Raw genomic sequence first — 22,786 nt, forward strand, 5'->3', positions numbered from 1 at the left:
AAGCAAAAAATGTTCAGATGTTTACTATCAACATAGTGATTTTATTCTCATTTTACAAATGACAAATGTGAGTCTAGAACTGAAAAGTCTTGGAATTTGGAGGAATTGTGACTGAGAAGAGTGACGTATCGGGAAGGACAGAGTTGTGGCCTGGCAGGTGTCCTGTCAGCTGTTCAGTAGAATTGGACAGGAACGGACCTGTGTGGCTAGAGAATTTAGAAGTTGACGTGGAGTTCCTTTTCTCCTCTCCAGACAGATTGACAGCTCTGTCTTATAGAAAACCAAGTGAAGTGTGTATGTCCAAGAACATGATGTTTGCACTATCCCGGAGAACTTCTGCTGGAACATAAGCATTTTACTATGTGTTGAAAGGAACAGAATTATGCCACCCTCCTCCTCAGAGACATAGAAGACAGCCTATGCACGTGTAACCCTTAGTAGTGGCCCTTTGCCCAGACTGAGATTTTGAAGCTATAATTAACAACTTTATGTTAGCAAATCAAGCTTAAAAATTAATTACCCTCCATTATGGGCATTAGTAAAGTATGTAAACTTGTCAGTTGTCCCCCATTTAATTATTTGAAATCATGATCCTTAATTAGGAGATGCAGACCACATTATCAAGTAACACTGAAACTCACTGCATGGTCTACTTGACCTCATTTACTTAAAATAAATCAATACTTGGAAAATTGGTCATACTTTCTCTCTTTTAAAAAAAGATTTATCTTATTTATTTGAAAGTGAGATATACAGAGAGGAAGAGAGACAGAGAGGAAGATCTTCTGTCTGGTGATTGACTGCCCAAGTGGCTGGAATGGCCAGAGCTGTGCCAATTCAAAGCCAGGAACCTGGAGTCTCCTTCAGGCCTCCAGTGTGGGCGCAGGGTTCCAGGGCTTTGGGCCATCCTCAACTGCTTTCCCAGGCCACAAGCAGGGAGCTGGATGGGAAGTGGGATTACAAGGACTAGAACTGGCGCCCACATGGGATCCTAGTGTATGCAAGGCAAGGACTTCAGCTGCTAGGCTACCATGCCTGGCCCATTACTTCTCTTTTAAATGAGTAAAAGTTAGCCAGTGCCAGAGTTCCCTAACTACTTTTCTAAGCTGCAGTCCTTACAAATAGTGAATTGTGGGGCGGTGGTTCAACAGGCTATTCTCTACCTTGCAGCACTCCCAGCTGCTCCACTTCCAATCCTGTGCTCCTTCTTTCAATCTCTGCTTCTCTGTAAAATCTCTAAACTCTGCCTTTCAAATAAAAGTAAGTATCTTTTTTTTTTTTTTAAAAAAGTTTATTTTATTTAAAGGTCACAGTTACAGAGCTGGGGGAACAGGGTGAGACAGAAAGAGATCTCTATCCATTGGTTCACTCTCAAAATGGCTGCAAAGACAGGAGCTGAGCCAATCTAAAGCCAGGAGCCAGGATCAGGTACAGGCTCCCAAGGACTTGAGCCGTCCTCCTGACTTTCCCAAGCAGGAAAATGGATTGGAGATGAGGCAGCTGGGACATGAACCTTACCTCACATGAGATCCCAGCGCTTAGAGATAGAGGATTAGCCAGCTGAGGCATCATGCACATTTACTTTTAAAAATTCAACTCTATGGGCCCGGCGCGGTGGCGCAAGTGGTTAAAGGTCCTCGCCTTGCACGCCCGGGATCTCATATGGGCTCTGGTTCTAATCCCGGCGGCCCTGCTTCTCATCCAGCTCCCTGCCTGTGGCCCGGAAAAGCAGTCGAGGACATCCCAAAGCTTTGGGATCCTGTACCTGCATGGGAGACCTGGAAGAGGCTCTTGGCTTCAGATCGGCATAGCATCGGCCATTGCGCTCACTTGGGGAATGAATCATCGGATGGAAGATCTTCCTCTCTGTCTCTCCTCTCTGTATATCCGCCTTTCCAATAAAAATAAAATAAATCTTAAAAAAAAGCAAACAGGGCCCGGCGCGGTGGCGCAAGTGGTTAAAGGTCCTCGCCTTGCACGCCCGGGATCCCATATGGGCGCCGGTTTTAATCCAGGCAGCCCCGCTTCCCTTCCAGCTCCCTGCCTGTGGCCTGGGAAAGCAGTCGAGGACGGCCCAAAGCTTTGGGACCCTGCACCCGTGTGGGAGACCCGGAAGAGGCTCCTGGCTTCGGATCGGCATAGTATCGGCCCGTTGCACTCACTTGAGGAGTGAATGATCAGATGGAAGATCTTCCTCTCTGTCTCTCCTCTCTGTATATCCGCCTTTCCAATAAAAAAATAATAAAAATAAATCTTTAAAAAAAAAAGCAAACAAAACAAAAAATAAATAAATAAATAAAAATTCAACTGATATAAATCGTTTCTCTTGATTTTTACTTTGTGATCTGTGTATAATTGGATCACTGGGCTAAAAAAACTAAAATTGCAATAATAATAAACATTTATAGGGTGCATAGCAGTTTTATAGCCATTGACTCATTTAATTCTAATAGTCACATTCATTTGCTCATTCATTCATTCATCCAAGGCCCACCACCTATCTCTTCCAAACATCATTGCCTGTTCTGGTGTCTGGAAATAGTTATTATTATGATTCTTACTTCACAGAGGAAATTAGGGAGACACAGGCTCACCACTCACAAATGCAGAAGCCAGATTTCCAGCCCATGTGACTAGAGGCCTAAATTAAGTCTGCTCTCTCACACTAAGCGTCTTAACCTGCTTCTAACCATGTGATCCCCTGGATCTGTTTCTTCAATTTTAGACTCTTTAATCCTCTTGCTGTACTCGTTTCAGGACCCCCAAATTCACCCTGTTGATTAGAGTACCAGAAAACAAAATAATTTGAGAGAACCTTAACTAGAAAGTTATGTATTCTATATGGGGAAAAAAATGAAACCACGGAGGTTTCCTGAGATGTTTTTAATGACTAGAGCATATGGACTTACCTAGAGGCTGCTTTTCCCATTCTCCTTTGTCCGTTTTGAGCTGCAGACCCCTCTTCATAAATAGAATTCAGATATGATGCTTTTAAGATTGTTCTAAGAAGTTTACTCAGGGATCAGGGAGGCTGCATCATAACACATCGCCTCGCCTGGGATCGTTTTTTCTTGTGGTTGTTGTTCTAAGGAATCTTTTGTTCATTTTAATGAGGGTAAAGACAGATGGGGTTGGAAGAGGCTACTCCTTGTTATATGAAGAGACCCCTGCTGCTTTTTATAGATGGAGGCTGTCTTTTGGGAAACTGGCATTTATGTGTTTTCTCTTTGGGGACCAAGGCTATGATATTGTTACTATGAAGTAGCAAGATTTGATTGGTCTGAATTATGCAGCATTAGGAGTCATATCTTCCTCCGCAAGTACAGCGTAACTGTGAGCACATTTTAAAAGGAGCAGAACTTGTAAAGGAGAAGGAAAGATCAGCACAGTGTTCAGTGAGACTGATTGTTTTCAAACAAATCTAATTCATTATATGTTTCGTAATGAAGACATCATAATAACAAAATGCAGCCCCATTATCTATGTGCTGCTAATAACCAATTTATTTTGTTTAGAACAGTGGGCAGGACACCATCTGTTACCAGAAATGTTCTTTTCATCAAGCCTGCCCCCATTAAGAGTCCAAGTTAAGTAACATCAGCTGCCCTCTTGTTTAATTTTCATAATAACTCAATTCAGGCATAGGGAGAGAAAAGGGCAGCTAAGAGGATATTGTAAATTGCGCCATGCCCGTAGAGAATTCAATTTGTTCATCTCCTTGGCAAGAAAATTAATGGGAGGAGTTCATATGTGTTGAAGAAAAAGGCTGAAAAGAGGAGGGCAGAACTGATGATGGATAAGATAGCTCTAAGGAAATTGTTGAGTAGAATTAATTTTTTTTTTCTAACAAGAGTTTTGAGTTTTGGTTTCCCCAAGCTCTCTCCTTTTCTAAAGCCTTTGTGATTATTTAAATACAGGTAGTAGTTGAAGCCCTGTTCCGTACATTCTACTTTATGGCTGTCACATATGTTATATACATTGTAGTATATATGTATGTTTGTGTACATATAAGGTACAAATAATATACATGTTATTACCATAAATATCGACGCATGAAGAATTTTTCATTTTTATTCTACTAAAGGTCCATGACTCCAGCCCAAGCTGATTTGGAATTTCTTGAGAATGCCAAAAAGTTGTCTATGTATGGAGTTGATCTTCATAAAGCAAAGGTAAGACAATGTTAACTTTGGCTTTTATTAACATTCACGTGTATGCATGATTTGACACAAGTCTGTTCTGGTAGCTCATCTGCTGTAGGTTGGAGATGGGCTGAGTGTACTACCAAAGGTCCCTTGCTGGGGGCTTGGTCCCCAGTGTGGTCATGCTGTGAGGCAGTGCAACCTTTAAGAGGTGGGGTCTAGTTGCAGGTAATGTTATGATGGCTCCGCTCTTTGAAGGGTTTAGTGTAGATCTCCTGGGTCTGGGTTAGTTCCTGTAACCACGAATGGGTTGTTTTAAGGGAGCCCAGCACTCTGCCTGAATCTCTTCTGCACAGTGTCTGTCCACCATGATGCAGTTCATGCTGTGATGGAACCAGAGAGATCCCATAGAGCCAAGCAGATGTCAACTCCAGGCTCCTGAACCTCCAAACCATAAACCAAATAAGCTGGTTTTTTTTCTTCAGAAAGTACTCAGTCTTGTGTATTTTGTTGTAACAGTAGAAAATAGACTAAGGAAGCACCTGTGCCACACCAATGTTTATCTGAGTACTATAGAGTATTCAAGAGATAGAAGTTTTTGTCAGGATTGTTAAGTGTATTGATTCAATCAATCAAATGTCTGTTGAATTTAGCCATTAGCGATTCCACCATCAGAATAAAGTTTCACATCTATGCCACTTCTAAGATCAAATGATATAGCACCTAGAAAAAAACAAATTTTAGTTTCCTAAGAAGCAGTTGCATTTGAAAATATACATTGACAACTCGCTTGATTTCTCATCTTCAGCATCTAAAATGTCTGGTGAGACTGAATGGGTTGTGAGGGTCAGGGGCTCAAGGGAATGTTAGGAGTTCATTCAGACATTTGAAGGAGTGTGTAAGAAAGGGAGATTTTAGTGTGAGTCTAAGATCCAAGCTAGAGATGAGAACTACAGGAACGATGTTGTTCAGCTAAATTTGACAAATTGGGCAGAGCTGTTCCAAGACGGGATGAGATACTTGAGTGGACAGTGACCTCCTTGTCTCTGCAGGTGTTCCAGGAAGAGGAAAATAGCACTAGATAGGAATTTATAAAAGACGTCTACACATCTGTGTAACTGAACTAGAGCATTCAGGGTTCTCCTGTCCTGAAGATAATCTATTTAAATTTATTAATTACGACAAAATTTTGTTGCATGTGAGTGATTATTCTTAAGAACAAAGAGAACTAGGAATTATAACTTTTATGAATCTGTAAAGTAAACAGTAGAAAAATCAGGACATCATATCAGGTGTATTTCCAGACTTGAAATTGTGAGGTTTTGCTTTTCAGTTCCTGCTGGATACTGGCATTAATTCAGGAATAGATGGAAGAGACAGTTGACATATTCTTTCCCAAATGTAAAGCAAACTGCCTCTCTGAAGCATCCATTTAAAAGATAACAGTTGTACACACAGACTGTAAAGCCTTGAAGAGGGCTGCTTCGAAAGTCTCAGCTATGTAGTCATCGATGCTGGATGTCGTTTCTGCTTCTCTGTCGTGTGTGCATAACCCATGTTGGCACTGGTGTGTTTTACTGTGCTGAATTTGAGAGAGGGTAACCAAGAAGCACTTAACTCTGGATTTGATTGCCTAGCTAAACAAGTAGTCATCTGTAGAGACTAATTCAGATAAATTTTATTTTCCTTCAGTTGCAGACCTAAATATTATATGTTTAAATTTTTTTTAATTTCTTTAAGAATTCTTTAATAAAGAAGCATGAAACTATATCTTCATTTTACCTTAATATCCCTTCCTGGCTTAGGGATAATTTTGATAATTTGATATTGAATATCAGTTGTTATAATAATCTGAAATTCTTTTATATTGACTTTTTACAGGAAAAGTCAACTCCGAAATCTTCCTTTCTGGAGGAATTATGCTTTTTCATTAAAATAAAGAGAATTATAATTGCTTATGAATACGTAGTAGGGTACATAGCTGTTAAATCTTGACCTCCGGGAAATCATGTCTGCCCACTTAAACATAATAGTCAAACAGATGTGATGGTTAGGTTGAACTTTACTTTTCATTGTATACTTTGTAACTGTTTTAGGTTATTGATTTTTTTTTCAAATTACCTAATAATAGTAGTGTGCTGAGCGCTTTGGTTAAAGCTGAATGCTAATGGTTTTCTTTCTCAGGACTTGGAGGGCGTAGATATCATCCTAGGTGTCTGCTCTAGCGGCCTTCTGGTTTACAAAGATAAGCTGAGAATTAACCGCTTTCCTTGGCCTAAAGTGCTGAAGATTTCTTACAAACGTAGCAGCTTCTTCATCAAGATTCGTCCTGGAGAGGTACAGAATTGCCGTTTCTTTCTTCCCAAACCAAGCACAAGTTATATCTAAAACATGTGTGTTCCTGTTTTCCTTGCTCCATCATCTAGGAGATCTGTATAGCTAACTACTCAAGAGCTGGAAATACTGTTTTCTAAATTTATCATTCCTGGGGTGCTGCTGATTGTCTGACCTTTCTCTTCCTGGAAGTCAGCTTAGCATTGCCAAAACCTAAAGTAGAATTGCTTATTCCAGGTGAAAACTTGTTAGAAAAAATACTTGAAAATTGAGAAGCCCTGAATTTGAGAGGAGTTGATTTACTCATGTTTTGTGCCAACATCACCCTATCTCAATCATAAAATTAAAATTCATTTAAATGTTTTATTTATATAATTTTAGTGGTTCCTGAGAATGTATTCTAGGATCAAAGTATAGATTTTTAATACAATTGGGTGTTTATGATTTTATGTGATAGCTCAGTTATTAGTTGAAGGTCAAATTTAAAGATATACTAATACAGGCCAATTTTTGGGCAAAATCTAACACAACAGAATCTTTGAGTGGGAATAACTTTTTTTAAAACCCTCTAGCTCCTTCTCTGCTACTTACTAAGCAGAAGGTGCTAAACAGATCTGAAGCTCATTTTCTTTATCATTCAGATGAAGTAACTGTCAAAACTGTTTTCCAGATGAAATGGGATAAACGCTGTTAAAAGCTCTGTAAAACAAGAAAAATCCGTACTGACATCAGATGGCTTTTAGTGTGTGTATATCGCCATCTGCTGGTGAGAAATGGCTCAGGATTTAAGTCTTGAAATTCTGGATGCTCGGCCTTAAACGTCTTAAGTAGTTATCACTGCAGCATTTATTTTGTGCCATAATTATTTTCCTGTGCGGAGAGCAATCAAAGCCAAGAGTCATTTATTCAACAAATATTTATTGAAGGATTTTCCTGTACCAGGCCATAGTCTAGGAATTTGAAATATAACAATGGTTAGAGTCTCATCCCTCAACAATTTGGACATTTTAATGTAGATAAGCAGAAAATACACACATACATTCACAAATTAATAAATATGACAGTGCAAGTCCTTGGCTTCTATTAATGTCAATTTAATATGTACCAGAATTGCAGGATTCCTGCGACAGGAGAGTCTTTGAGAGGAGCAGCGCTGTCTGTCTGTAGTAGGTGATTTAAAGGTCGTGTGGCACATGGGAGAGAAGGAAATTCCGTCATTTCACAGCTGTGAGAGTAAATGAGTAACTCTTCTGGACTTGCTCATTTGTAAAAATGCATAGATACTGTCACAATGATACAGGAACTTGATGAAACAAATATCTGTTTCCTTTTCATCTTACAAAGTAATCTGAAAGTAGAACCGAAAAGGAACAAGACCAATGGGACCGTGTTTCTAGTAGCCCTGGCAGCCCACCATGTGCTTCAGGGACGTTCTAATCAAATAACAATCAATCCAAGAGAAAACAGTAATCAGGGGACTATTGTGCACAAGAAATATTGTGCAACACAGTGACAATAGTTAAGAATAGTGTGTATTCTTCCAATTTGATAGAGTAAATCTTTTTGTTTTTCTTAAGATTTATTTATTTATTGGAAAGTCAGATAGAGATGAGGAGAGACAGAGAGGAAGATCTTCCGTCCGATGATTCACTCCACAAGTGAACGCAACAGCCGATGCTATGCCGATCCGAAGCCAGGATCCAGGAACTTCTTCCAGGTCTCCCATGCAGGTGCAGGGTCCCAAAGCTTTGGGCTGTCCTCTACTGCTTTCCTAGGCCTCAAGCAGGGAGCTGGATGGGATGTGGAGCTGCCAGGATACGAACCAGCACCCATATGGGATTCTGGCGCGTTCAAGGCGACGACTTTAGCTGCTAGGCCACACCGCCTGGCCCAATAGAGTAAATCTTAAGTGTTTCCACCACACACACACACAAAAACATATGAAGTAATGCATGTTAATTAACTCAGCTTAGCCTTTCCATATTGCATACCAAAAAAGTTACACACAATAAACATATAAATAAACATCAATTATTTTAAGAGTCTGCATTGAGCCAGAAAAATCTAGTAACTAGTACATCTTGCTCTTTGATCATAGAGCAGTTTAGTATCCCAAATGCAGATAGTGACTTGAGAAAATGTCTGTCTGAACAATTAAATGGTGACTTAGTTTTATCTCAGAAAAATGCACTCTGTGTTTGTGTGGGTTTTCTGAGTACGGTGCATAAGTAACATAAGATGCGTTCCATGGCCGTATTTTAGAAGAAGCCATTCTCAGTAAGTCATCTTCTGTGGTAAGTAGGAAACGCTTTCACGTGTCCTGAAATGTGTAGCATTCATTCTATTTATGGTGGCCTCTTCTTGTGGCACCATAGTTCTCTGATACTGTGTCATCTCAGTTGAGTAATGCTTCGTGCTCCATGTTTGTTTATGCTTTCGCAGCAAGAACAATATGAAAGTACCATTGGGTTCAAACTTCCCAGCTATCGAGCAGCTAAGAAATTGTGGAAAGTCTGTGTAGAGCATCACACATTTTTCAGGTATTCTCATTTAAATATTTTTCAAGGATAAACTGTTCATGCTTATATCTATTTTAAGCCTGCTATTGAAATTCCCTTTTATTGTATGACTGGCACTCTTATTTAAATAGCTCAGTTGAGAATATCCTAAGCAAGACCAAATTAATTCAGTTCTATCTCTTTAGGTTGAAAACAGATGCTTGATTTTATTTATTTATTTTTAAGTGTATATTTGTTTTTTATTGGCAAGGCAGATTTACAGAGAAGGAGAGACAGAGAAAAAGCTCTTTCATCTGTGGATCCATCCCTCGCAACTGGCCTCAGTAGTCAGAGCTGAGCTGATTGGAAGGTAGAAGCCAGAAGCTTCTTCAGGGTCTCCCACATGGGGGCAGGGACTCAAGGACTTGGGCCATCCTCCACTGCTTTCCCAGGCCATAAGCAGAGAGCTGGATCAGAAGTTGAGCAGCAGCTGGTGCCATGGGGGCTGCCAGGGCTTGCAGGCAGAGAATCAGCCAGTTGATCCAGCCCCAGATGCTTCAATTTTCAAAGTACCTTTCCCTTTTAGAAGAGGTGAGGAACAGGAATTTATCTTTACAAAGGACTCTGACTGCCCTAGCTCTTGCTGAAGTGAGTCCTGTTTAGAAGGTTCTCCTCACCCAGCTCCACATGGAATTCCTGTAAGCAATGCTCTCCTGATCTGGGACTTTTATCCTACAGGTTCAAGAGGTGAAGCTCATCTTTGTCTTGGCTCTAATTGACCCCACAGAGCCATCTTTGAAGCCCAGTTACCAGAAAATCACAAGGGTCATTTCCTCTACTTTTTGAGAGTCCACATTGTTAACCCCTTGTCCTCTGTTGTTAAGCATTTTATGAATGTGTACCCTTGTGTAAGGCACTGTGCTAGTCATTGGGAATATAGCATGAAATAATTCTAGCTTCTGCCTAATGGGATATGCAGTCTAGCAAAGACAAGATGAGGAATTATTGTCTAGGTAGCTATTGTCAGCTTGACTTTTTAAGAAAATTTCTTTATTACAGGAGATGTTATTTGTAGCTACAGTGTAATGAACTCCCCTTGTATCTATACCTGGCTCCAATGGTCAGTAGCCCAAGGGCGATCTTGTCTCATATCCTTACCCCTTCTTCCTACTTCCCAGATTATTATTCTGAAGGAAACCTCAAGCTGCATGTAATTTTATTCAAACTTGACTCACTGTGAAAGGGAAGAGATTAGGGAGAGAGGTATTACTGTGCCATATTTTTCATCCTTTTGTATTTTTGTATCATACTCAATTATTGTAGTGCAGTAAACAGGAAGAAAAGTTATAGAAAATAATGTGTCAGTTCTCATTCCTGAATGAAATATGACAGCACTTTTTTTCTGATTAAGGAATCTTAGTTATTAGCATTAATACATTTTTATACTTTCATTATCTTCCTCTTTAAAGTCAAACCAAGAAAATGGAGTTTTTAAAAAGGAAAAGAAAGAGTAAAAAAGAGATTTTGATTGTTTGGTGTCTGTAGTATCAATTTCAGCTGCAGCTAAGGTAGGATAGCCTATTTAAATCTGTTTTATGGAAATAAGAGGCTCTGTTAAGCCATAAAGGTCCATTACATGGAAGAAAGTACATGTTTGCTGAATTATAGTTAACTATTCCAATGAGAAAATATTTATCTCTTTTTAGTAATAGCTGATATAATAATTTATTTGTTTATTCAACATTCATTGTAATGCCAACAAACATTTGGGTGCCAGACACGATGCCAGAAATAGAAACATAAAGATTAATAAATCAGAAGATGGGGTTCTTAATTGAGCTGAAAATACTCCAAATGGCCTACTAAACAGTTTGCTAAACATTTGTTGAGCGTGGAGAACGTTTGACACAACTGACATACTAGTAGAATGGAAAAGAGCGCTGAGCTTTTGTGCCTGTTTGCTGCCCAGTCTTTTAGCAGCTATGGCACCGTAAGCAACCAGTTTCTTACTTGAGGTTCAGTTTCCTGTGTCATTGAAATAAAGAAAATATTACAGGGATGCAATAATGAAAATATTATGGTGCTATAAAAGCATCCTGAAAACCATAGGCCCTATCTATAAAGATATAAATGATATTATTAATATAGGCTACCAACTAAATTAAAATGAGAAATGACAAAAAATAATGATTGATTAGAACTCTTAACTATAAGGAAGCCTTGAGAATGAGAAAAGATTTTTTTTAATATTATAGTCTTGGGATAATGAGATGGTGTATATATAATACATGGTGATTATGATGTTTTTTCTTCCAGACTAACATCAACAGACACCCTTCCCAAAAGCAAATTTCTTGCCCTAGGATCCAAATTTCGATACAGTGGCCGGACTCAGGCTCAGACCAGGCAAGCCAGTGCCCTCATTGACAGGCCTGCCCCACACTTTGAGCGCACAGCAAGCAAACGGGCCTCCCGCAGCCTTGATGGAGGTTTGTACTGAATATTAATAATTTCTTGTGACCCTCAATCACTAGAGAGAGTTAGAAGACGTACAGTTATCTAAAAGTAAACCAAGTTAAAGAATGTTAGTGGAGAAGTGGAAGGAATTTTATTAAATATCTAGTTCAGTGGAATTATCTTAAGGAAAAGGAGAACTGAGGATAGAAGAGGGTAATGACTAGAACACTGCCAGGCGGTATGGATCGAACAACACTAGAATTACAAGTGATAACCATTTAAATGTTTGTAAGTATTTGTTTTTCTAGTAAGAAAGAAGAGTCTACTTCCTCATGTCATGTATGCAAAACCTGAGGGACAGAGAAAATAAGTAACCTTAAGAACATAATTCATGAATGCTAAGGTTGATGGTTTGAACTGCAGTGTGTATATGTGTTAGAGTATTGTATTATACCTCTTATAAATGTACAGGTATTACATGTGAGGGGCTGTCATTGTGGCATAGTGGGTTAAGCTACTGTTTGCAAAGCTGACATCCCAAATGGCTTACCAGTTTGAGTTCTGGCTGGTCCACTTCCAATCCAGCTCCTGACTAATGTGCCTAGAAAAACAGTGGAAGATGGGTCCCCGTCAGCCGTGTGGGAGACCTGTGTAGAGTTCCAGGCTCCTGGCTTTGGCCTCATTTCAACCTGGTGGTTATAACCATTTACAAAGTGAGCCAGTGGATGAAATATCTTTTGCTCTCTATCTTATCCTCTCTCTGTAACTCTTTTAAATACATAAAATAATAAAGTAATAAAATAAAACATTTCCAATTTCAATTTTACTTTAGATTTTATTATTTGTTCTTATTTGTTAATTTACTTGAAAGATTAAGACAGAGTGTCCATCTGCTGGTTTGTTCCCCAAATGGCTGGCTACAGCATCCTACAGAGGGGCAGCAGCCAGGAACTCAGTCTAGGTCTTCCGCATGGTTGACAGGAGCCCAGACTCTAGAGCCCTTACCACCATCTCTGCATTATCAGGAAGCTGGCACCAGCCGCCCTCAGTGTCCAGACTGGAAGCTTGGCCTGTAGGCCAAACTCCTCCCCAGACACCCAGTTTTTTTAAAAAGTTCAGTCTGAGAATATGCCACTAAAGTGAGAGTAAAAGCAGAAGTAAAGGCTGTTGCAGGAGCTAGGTGATAGATGACTACAGCTTGGCTTTCAGTATGTCAACAAAGAGAGTAAAAGTGATCGCGCATAGCTAACATCTTGGAGGTAGGGCTGATTGCTAATAAATATTAGAATCGGTAAAGGGAAGATACTTAAGTGTTATTCTTAAGCGTCATCATTTAATGGAATAGGAAAATCTAAAAGAAGAGTAGAATTGGAGATACAGAAAGTCTAGGCCATTGTTTCTGAATAATGATATGTACACCTTCGATACCTTTTCAGATGTTTTGCTCATATATTGGCTGAGTTGCTTGTCTTACTGACTTGTTGGAGAGTTAATACACTTTGGATGTAAATCTTTAGTCAGATATATATATTATCAGTACATTCTCCCACTCTGTGACTTGTATTTTCATTTTCTTAATGGTATCTTCTGATTAATGGAAATTCTATTTTTAACATGGTCCCAATTTACCCATTTTGTTCCTTTGTTGTAAGAAAAGAAGTTTTGTTTAGAAAATTTTTTTGCCTACCCATGATCACGAAGATACTCTGATGTTTGCTAGAACCCTATTGTTTGTCTTATATTAGGGTCATCAGAATTATCTAAAGTAAATTTATCTAGAATTTACTTTTACATTTGGAATGAGATGGAGATAAAGATTACTTCGTTTTTATAAGTATATTCCCTTGGTTCCACACTTTTTGCATATTTTTTAAAAGATTTGTTTTTATTTGAAAGGCACAGTTACACTGAGAGAGATAAGAAGGTCTTTCATCCGCTGGTTCACTGCAAAATGGCTGCAGTGGCTAGGGCTGGGCTGATTCAAAGCCAAGAGCCAGAAGTTTCTTCCTGTCTCCCCACCTGAGTGCCTGGGGGCCTAATGACTTGAGCCATTGTCCACTGCTTTTTCTCTGCTATTTTCCCAGGCCATGAGCAGAGAGCTGGATTGTAAGTGGAGCAGCTGGGACACTAGCTGATGCTCAAATGGAATGGGAGAGCCACAGAGTGGAGAATTATCGTGCTGTACCACCTTGCCAACCCCCATAATGTGTTCTTTATATATGTATAATTTTGAGATTTTTTTTGCAATGAAGAGATGGATCATAATTTTCCTTTCTTCTAATATTGTTGTCAATGCCTCAGCCTACATGAGCTACAATAGTTTAGGTAATATTGGTGTTACTTCTTTCTTAGTGTTTGGAAGATCCCTTTATGAGAAAATTCTTTACTTTCAGATTTAATGTCTATGAGATAAGAGGTTACTAAGATTTCTGGTTATTTCTTCAGTTTTGATAAATTGTGCTTTTCTAGGAATACTCTGTTCCATCTCAATTTTCATTGACAAAAATGTTACTGACTAAAAGCTGGGTAACTTGTTTGTAACATCCATAGCAATGCCCTGTTTGCATTCGTAATATTAGTAAATTATTTCTTTTTTCCCTTAACCAGTCTTGCTAGAATTCTATTGTTAGTCTTTTTTTTAAAAAGATTTATTTGTTTTTTATTGGAAAGTCAGATATACAAAAAGCAAGAGAGGCAGAGAGGAAGATCTTCTGTTCTTTGATTCATTCCCCAAGTGGTCACAATGACCTGAGCTGTGCCAATCCGAAGCCAGGAACCCTGAGCCTCCTCTGGGCGTGCCATGCGGGTGCAGGGTCCCAAGGCCTTGGGCCATCCTCCACTGCTTTCCCAGGCCTCATGCAGGGAGCTGGATGGGAAACGGGGCTGCTGGGATTAGAACCGGTGCCCATATGGGATCCCTGCATGTTCAGGTCAAGGACTTCAGCAGCTAGACTATTGTTAATCTTTTAAAAGAACCAAATTTTGGTTTTCTTATTTACTAATGTACATTTTTAAAATGTCATTCATACCATTTCATACCACTGTTGCTTTTTTTGTTTTGTTTTGTTTTGTTTTGTTTTGCTTTTTTACTGTTTTTATTTATTTATAAGAGAGCAAGACAGACTCACAGGAAGCTGAAATCAAGAGCCAGAGCCAAGCAGTGAACCCAGGCACCCTGGGGTGGAAAATGGGAACCTATCTAGTGGCTTAGCCACCGCACCACATACATGCCTACCTCTGCATTGGACTGTTCTTTATCTAATTTATTGAAATAGATATGTTCATTGTCTTTTTTTTAAAGGTTTTATTTATTTGAAAGGCAAAGTTACAGAGAGAGAGAAAGAAGGAGAGGTCTTCTGTCCACTCATTCACTCCTCAAATGGCCATAATTCCCAGAGCTGGATCTATCTGAAGCCTGGGGTGAGATAGCTTCTTCCGGTTTTGCCACGTAGGTGCAGGGACCCAAGCACTTGGGCTGTCCTCTGCTGCTTTCCCAGGCACCTTAGCAGGAAGTTGGTCAGAAGTGGAGCAGCCAAGCCTTGATGCAGGTGCTGCAGGCAGAGACTAATTCAACCTTACTACAGCACTGGCCCAAAACCTTTTCTGTAAGAATGCTTCGTAGGGGGCCACACTGTAATGAAGCAGTTGAGCATTCCCCTTTCTTTTCTGTTGCGTCTGGCATTCAGAGCACCCGCTTCTCCAGCTGAGGAGCCAAAACTGTCTCAGCTCCCAGGGTAATCAATAATGATAACAAGGACTTTTCGGCTCTATTATTCTTTTTTATTTTAAAGCCATTTCCACATATTAGCAATCTAGTGATCAAGAATGAGCATTTAGGATTTTTTATTTTACTCATGTGGAAACAGGGGCACACACAGAAGTTATGTAACTTACTAGAGTAACACAACCAGGTGGGTCACCCCTTCAGGGAATAGTGTTTAGTGGTTCTGGCCAGGGAATACAGCCTTACCGTCATCAGAGCTTTAAAACGAAACACATCCAACGCTCATCCGTGGAGAGCTCATCTGCTAAGGACTGAGCATCAGCTGGCTTTTATTTATTGTTGTTTTTCAAGTTCCACAGAATTCGTATGGGCAGCCCTCTGACAATGGAGCTACAAATCCATTGCATACCTTCTGCACCTGTACCATATTAGCAGAAACTATACAAGCTGGAGGTTAAGTGTTTCCTTCTGCTGCACATTATGGTTCTGAGGCTCACTGTTTAATGCTCTAGTGTATACCTAAGTTTCAGTTGGCATTAGCCAACATTACAATATTGAAATTAATGGTCTTTAACAGTAACACTACCAGAATTTTTCTTTGTCTACAGACCTTCAGAAGGGGGATACTGAATTTTTTTTTAAAGATTTATTTATTTATTGCAAAGTCAGATGTACAGAGAGGAGGAGAGACAGAGAGGAAGATCTTCCATCTGATGATTTACTCCCCAAGTGAGCACCACGGCCAATGCTACGCCGATCCGAAGCCAGGAGCCAGGAACTTCTTCCAGGTTTCCCACACGGGTTCAGGGTCCCAAGGCTTTGGGCCGTCCTCGACTGCTTTCCCAGGCCACAAGCAGGGAGCTGGATGGGAACTGGAGCTGCTGGGATTAGAACCAGCGTCCATATGGGGCGTTCAAGGCGAGGACTTTAGCCGCTAGGCCACGCCGCCGGGCCCGGGACACTGAATTTTTAAAGTCAAATATTCTATATGTTAGCATCAGATCTTATAATAGGTAGCAATGTGTTACCAGAACTAAAGACTCAGAACATCTTAAAAAGTAATCACTGTTGGGCCTGGCGGGGTAGCCTAACAGCTAAAGTGCTTGATGGAACGCTCCAGAATCCCATATGGGCTCTGGTTCTGATCCTGGCTGCTCCACTTCCCATCCAGCTCCCTGCTTGAGGCCTGGGAAAGCAGTAGAGGGCAGCCCAAAGCCTTGGGACTCTGCACCCGTGTGGGAAACCTGGAAGAAGTTACTGGCTCCTGGCTTCGGATCGGCATAGCACCGGCCATTGGACTCACTTGGGGAGTGAATCATCAGATGGAAGATCTTCCTCTCTGTCTCTCCTTCCCTCTGTATATCTAACTTTACAATAAAAATTTAAAAAAAAAACTTTTAAAAAAAGTAATCACTATTTCAACACCAAATATATTTAAAAGCATTGAATTATATACTTTGAATGAATTATACGGTATTAATTATAACTCAATAAAAAATGTTAAAAAAAAACACATGGTAATTGCCATTATAGTCTATTGTAATCCGTATTCTTCCTACTGAGAAAATGAAAGAAGTTTGCCTCTTTCCATGATTCTCACGTGATCTTTCATTTGAATTGTCTATCAGTGTATGCAAAATTAACTTTACCCAACAGACTCTTGAAATGATATTAGAATGGAAGAAATAAGGACTTAGACATTAATTGTTATTAATATTTAAAGTTCATAAAGAATTTTATACACATTGAGTATCCCATCCTCAACTATCCTAAGGGTTGATAGCTTCCACATTTTACAAATGATGAAATTAAAGTTTCCGCAGTTAAGCTCTCTGCCTAGATCACACTGGCATGGTGATTAGAGTGAACCTTTTGGCTTTTGTCTCTGTCCCATGCTGCCTTTCACGGTTAAGGATTCTTGTAATAATGTTACTATTTTTTGAGTTTTGAACTCTGTTTCCAACTGCTGATTTCCACACTTGTGCCTACTTTCCCACATACAGTACAGATTGCCAAAGCTAGGAATACCAAAGACATAAATTATTTGGCTCTGCAATATTAGCATTGGATTAAAACCAAATGCAAATGGCAAAATAACACATGGTGAAAGCATGGGCTATGTTTCTATGATGCCAGGCAGAGTTGAATTAATTCTTTGAGAGGAGGTGTGAATACACATGTATAATGATACTTTAGCACAACTGTGAGCAAAATATTTTGTCATAATCCCCTGTGTTGTTAGTTTCCATCCCATCTGCCATTTTTGCTTTGACTGGCTGAAATTACCCCTGGGTGGCAGGAACTAACAGGAGACCACATATCTTTCATTGGAAAATGGATTCTTATACTTCTACTATTTTCCCCATGTACATTCTTTATTTTTTTTAAAGACTTATTTATTTATTGGAAAGTCAGATATATAGAGAGGAGGAGAGACAGATGATTCCATCCGATGATTCACTCCCCAAGTGAGCACCACGGCCAATGCTATGCCAATCCGAAGCCAGGATCCAGGAAATTCTTCCGGGTCTCCCACACGGGTGCAGGGTCCCAAAGCTTTGGGCCGTCCTTCCCAGGCCATAAGCGGGGAGCTGGATGGGAAGTGGAGCTGCCGAGATTAGAACTGGCGCCCATTTGGGATCCTGGCACATTCAAGGCAAGGACTTTAGCCGCTAGGTCACACCACCAGGCCTCCCCACCCCCCCATGCACATTCTAAAAAATGGTTTCCTTCTGTTGTGATCATTCTAGGTTACTTTTCTTGATTTTGTGTATAAGAAGTAGTTATGAATTTCAGTAGTTCTTTTCATTTGTTTGATTCAAGAGATTCCTTTTTTCTACTTAATCTTTATGTCTTACCAATCTAAATGTATTGATAAATTATGTTTACTATAGTTAGCATAAAAAGTTAGAAAAACATGCAATAAAAATGGCAAAGATTTTTTTTTTTTAAGATGTAGAGAAACAGTTAAAGGGAAAGACAAACAGAGGAGCTTGTCATTCCTTAAATGCCCACGATAGCCGGGGCTGGCCAGGTGGAAGCTGGGAGCCCAGTGTTCAATCAGCTCTCCCATGGTGATGACAGGGACCCAGCCCCTTGACCCATCATTGCTGCTTTCAGAATTTTTTATTATCAGAAAACTGGCATCAGAATCAGAACTTCAGCCCAGTCATTCTGATGCTGTTAAGGGCATCCGACCACTCAGCCAAATAGCCACTGAACAAAATTTAAAGATTTGCAAGGGGGCTGGTGCCATGGCATTGCAAGTGAAGCTTCCACCTGTGGTGCTGGCATCCCTTAGGAGTACCAGTTTGAGTCCAGGCTACTATACTTCTGGGCCAGCTTCCTGCTGGTGTGCCAAGTGCTTGGGGGCTGCAGGCTCCCGGCTTCAGACTGGTGCTGCTCTGTCCATATGGCCATTTGGATTTGAACCAGTAGATGGACGATCCCTCTCTGTCTCTACTTCTATCTTGGTAAATCTACCTTTCAAATAAGATTAAGTTAAATTTTAAAAAGCTTTGCAAGAAGAATAATTCAAGTTCAGCCATCTCTTTTCATGAAGGTACATGATCTGTACCCAGAAATATTAAACCATGCAGGAAAACACCTTCATTCCTAGACAATCTAGGATGAGTGAGATCTTACTATTGAATGTGGAAATGTTTTCTTTTAATCCCTGAAAAATTAAATATAAAAACCACAGAAAAGAGCAAGTGAGCAGTTGTCTGAAATAAGCTATCTAAAGCTTAGATGCCAGAAAAAAATAATTAAATGTTTGAAAAGGTGAGGCTTGGGCCTGGTGTAATGGCCCAGTGGCTAAATCCTCACCTTGCAAACACCAAGATCCCACATGGGTACTGGTTCATGTCCTGGCTTCTCCACTTCCCATGCAGCTTGTGGCTTGGGAAAGCAATAGAGAATGGTCCAAGACCTTGGGAACCTGCAACCATGTGGGAGCACCAGCAGAAGCTCCTGGCTCCTGGCTTCAGGTCAGCTCAGCTCCAGCTATTGTGGCCACTTGGGGAGTAAACCAGCAGATGGAAGATCTTTCTGTATCTCCTTCTCTCTGTGTAACTGCCTTTTCCAATAACAAAAGAAAGGGAAAGGTGAGGCTTTTATTTTAAGCCCATTTTATTTATACTCACCTAAACAGTCTACAGAGCCTGTTTACCTAAATCAAAATTATCAACCTCGGCACCAGAGTCTCTGCATATTAGACGCCAGCATATCCTCTCTGTCTCTCTTTCCCGGCTGTTACAACCAAATACATTTCTAGATAGTACTAGATGTTCTCTGGGAGTTAACCTCACTCCCAGTTGAGAACATTGCTCTAAATATTTTAGAGATAGAACTGTAATAAAAGTTGTTAAAACTCTGGGAAAGAATAGAACAGAACACAAAAGGTATTTTTGTTTTGTTTTAGAAACCAAAAACCAGAGATGCTGAAATCATAATACTTTAAACATGATTTATTACTACAGGGAAAGTGTCTGGTTCAGAGATTTGCCCTTACAAGCACCAAATGTATATAGCGTGTGTCAGATGAGCCATTTATCAAATTGTTTTGTAACGATTCCAAGAAGACTTCACAGAAGAAACTAGACTGAATTCCTCTTTCCTAAAATTATTTAGGTTCCTGAAATCACCAAAAAAATGAATGGGTCTTTATTTTGATAAAACTTCAAGAAAAAAAAATATAATTAACTTTTGTTTTCTTCCAAAGACTACATGGTGAGTTTTTTAAACTGACAGATGACCAGCAGGTTTTCAGTTCCTTTTTCTTTGATCTTTTTCCTCCTGTACTCAGCATTTTAAAAGAGATTCACTTTTTTGTATTTGAAAGAGAGAAGTCCCATCTGTTGTTTCACTCCCCAGCTGCCTCCAGTGGCTGGGACTGAGGTGTTCCTATATGGATTGAGGGGTCCCAGAACACACCCTATCCACTATGCCTAATGCCTGCCCTCAGTCAGCACAGCTTAGCGTTTCTATTAAGTATACTTTGGTACTGACAGTTACAGATCACAAACCATTTACTATCTTACCCTCTGTAATGTTCCTGTGTGTCCTGGATTCAGTTACTTTGTCTGATGACTTTAAAGTATTACAGTGGCCCTTGTCTTCATTTACTCTTCCCTTTCTCACGTAGCAGCAGCCGCAGACTCAGCAGACCGGAGTCCTCGGCCCACCTCTGCACCAGCCATTGCTCAGAGTCAGGTGTCAGAAGTCCCAGGAGCACCTGACAAAAAGGCAGCACAGAAGGAGACAGTGACAGTGGAGGTCAAAAGGGAAGAAGAACCGCCCGAACAAGCTGAGCCAGAGCCCACAGAAGCGTGGAAGGTATGTCCTGAGTCCAAATATCCAGCCAATACACTCTCCTAATTAGAGCTCTTAACTCCTTGACCAAGAAACTTCTGCAGCAAGTGATTCCTATAGAATCCTAACAAAATTCTTTCTTCCTCATAAATAAAGAAGGTATATCCCAAGAACCTATAAAATATTTTCATAAAATTATGGAGCATTTCTATATAATCAAGACTAGAAAGTATCCCAGAAGTTGTCATGTGATTCATACCTGGACCCAAATAAGTATTTTTAAATGGACTTACAAAATACATCAGCATGATGATCACCTGCTTTTTAAAATCCTTTCTACTTCTCTACTCATGCAGAAGGAATCTCTAAATTGCATTTTAAAATGTAATTTGATTTTCTTCCAATAGATGGTTGCACAGTGTTTCCAAAGAACAAGTATTACATAAGGCATATCTAGGAGAGATTGTTAAAATTTTAACTAGCTTTGCAAGAAAATGAAGATCCATTTTTTAGGAGAGTTTAATGCTGCTGAGTTGTTCACGATTCTGAGTTGATTGTACAGAATGATGGCACTGTGTTGGAAAATCAGCAGTTTAATTAACAGGTTTCTCAGGAGTCACATTAACAGGACTGCTCTTTTATGTGTTGAAAAGCTTTTAAAACACATTTAAGCAATGTTGGAGTTGAGGTGTTAAATCATATTTATTGGAATAGATACTCATACAGGTCTCACTGTTTCCACTGAAAATTACGAGAAACAGTCTTCTGTAACATTTTTGTATGTGCATTAAGAAATTTAAAACCATGTAAGACTTTAGGAAGTACCCTTGGCAGATGGACTCATCCCGTTCTTTTGGAATCAGATCAGTACCTGGTTTCTAGAGCAGTGGACAGTCTAGCTTTGTTTGATGGTGTTTGTGTTGAGATGAGCCTAAGAATCTATAATTTAATAGTAGTAGCAGAATAAAGGGTGACTGGGTCAATTTAAATGTAACAGTTACAAAGTAATCATAGCACGCACCTTCACTTGATCTTAGCCTAGAGGCTGAGAAGCAATTATAGCAGTCACCTAAAGCAGCATTTACTGTGTCAAGCGAGAGTAGTTAATGAAGTAGCTTTGTGATTGTGTAAATTTCATCACCTATATATTTGATGCCAGATAGCTTTAAAAAAATTATTTATTCATTTGAAAGCCAGAGTTACAGGGAGAGTGTGAAACAGAAAGAGAAATCTTCCATCTGCTGGTTCAGTCCCCGCATGTCTGTAATGGCTGGCACTGGACCAGCTAGCCTCTCTCAGGGTCTCCTTCATGGCTGCAGGGCCGTCCTCTGCTGCTTTTCCAGATGTGTAACCAGGGGCTGACTTGGAAATGGAACAGCTGGAACTCAAGCTGGCATTCTGACATGGAGTATAAACAGTACCCTGGAGAAAGTTTGTTGTGTATCTTGGATTAGTTTGACAAAATCTGTTTTGTAGATGTGGGGGTAGTTACCTCTGCCCTAACTATATCCTGAATCTTGTTCTCTCTTAGGGGTATACCACTGTTGCCACTTGCCCTCTAAAGCTTAAGTGGACACTCTCAGTTCCCTCCGATAGGATTGCTAAGGATCCAAACCAAAAAGAAGTAAAAAAATTTAAAGCTATTATTTGCTAAGTATACTTAATTCTGTGGAGGCATTATTTCCATTTTACCAATAGGAAGACTTAAGTTCAGATGGATGAAATAACTTGTTTACAGCCAGAGGGCAAATATACTAGAATGCAGAACAAAAATATCCCAAAGTATTCATTACTCCTGGTAGTTGAAAGTGCTCTAGCTGGATATGCTTGTGATCTGACAGCATCACAAAATTTAGTGTTTCAGTTTTTACATAACATAGCATAGTGACATTGTCCTCAAAAGTAATGCTACATTGTGTGATTAGAAAAGATTATGTCAAAACCCACAGATTGGGAGCAGGCTTTTAGCCTCACAGTTATAATGCCAGTCAGTATGCCTATGTTCCATATCAGAATGAATACGGATCAGGCTGGATCGGGCCCCTACGTCAGCTTCCCTGGGAGGCAATGGTGATGGTTCAGGTCATTGAGGTCCTGCCTGAATGGAGTTCCATGCATAGTCTGAGACATTGCAGACATCTGAGGAGTTAACCAGCAGATGGGAGCTCTGGTTATCTGTCTGACTCTGTCTTCCAAAGAAACTTACGAAAACCCCCACAGATTAATAGTGTTTCAAGTTGGTTAATTTAACTCTTAATTAAACGCTGTTACTGGAATCTCTAGCATTTTAGGAATCACTCATTCCATTATGCTTCCTC

General features: G+C 39.9%; 1 protein-coding gene across 5 annotated transcripts in view; it reads left to right on the forward strand.

Annotated features, from left to right (window-relative positions):
- Positions 1-22,786, forward strand: part of EPB41 (erythrocyte membrane protein band 4.1) — a 177,976-nt gene that overhangs the window by 103,468 nt on the left and 51,722 nt on the right. For all 5 annotated transcript variants that reach the window (XM_040974057.1, XM_040974062.1, XM_040974059.1 and 2 more), the window contains exons 8-12: positions 4,085-4,172; positions 6,327-6,479; positions 8,919-9,016; positions 11,291-11,463; positions 20,302-20,492. In XM_040974057.1, coding sequence (XP_040829991.1) covers positions 4,085-4,172; positions 6,327-6,479; positions 8,919-9,016; positions 11,291-11,463; positions 20,302-20,492 — 703 coding nt within the window. The remainder of the gene's footprint in view (positions 1-4,084; positions 4,173-6,326; positions 6,480-8,918; positions 9,017-11,290; positions 11,464-20,301; positions 20,493-22,786) is intronic.

The sequence above is a fragment of the Ochotona curzoniae genome, unplaced genomic scaffold (assembly GCF_017591425.1).
Source record: "Ochotona curzoniae isolate NIBS_2020 unplaced genomic scaffold, NIBS_Ocur_1.0 contig_2404, whole genome shotgun sequence".
NCBI lineage: Eukaryota > Metazoa > Chordata > Mammalia > Lagomorpha > Ochotonidae > Ochotona > Ochotona curzoniae.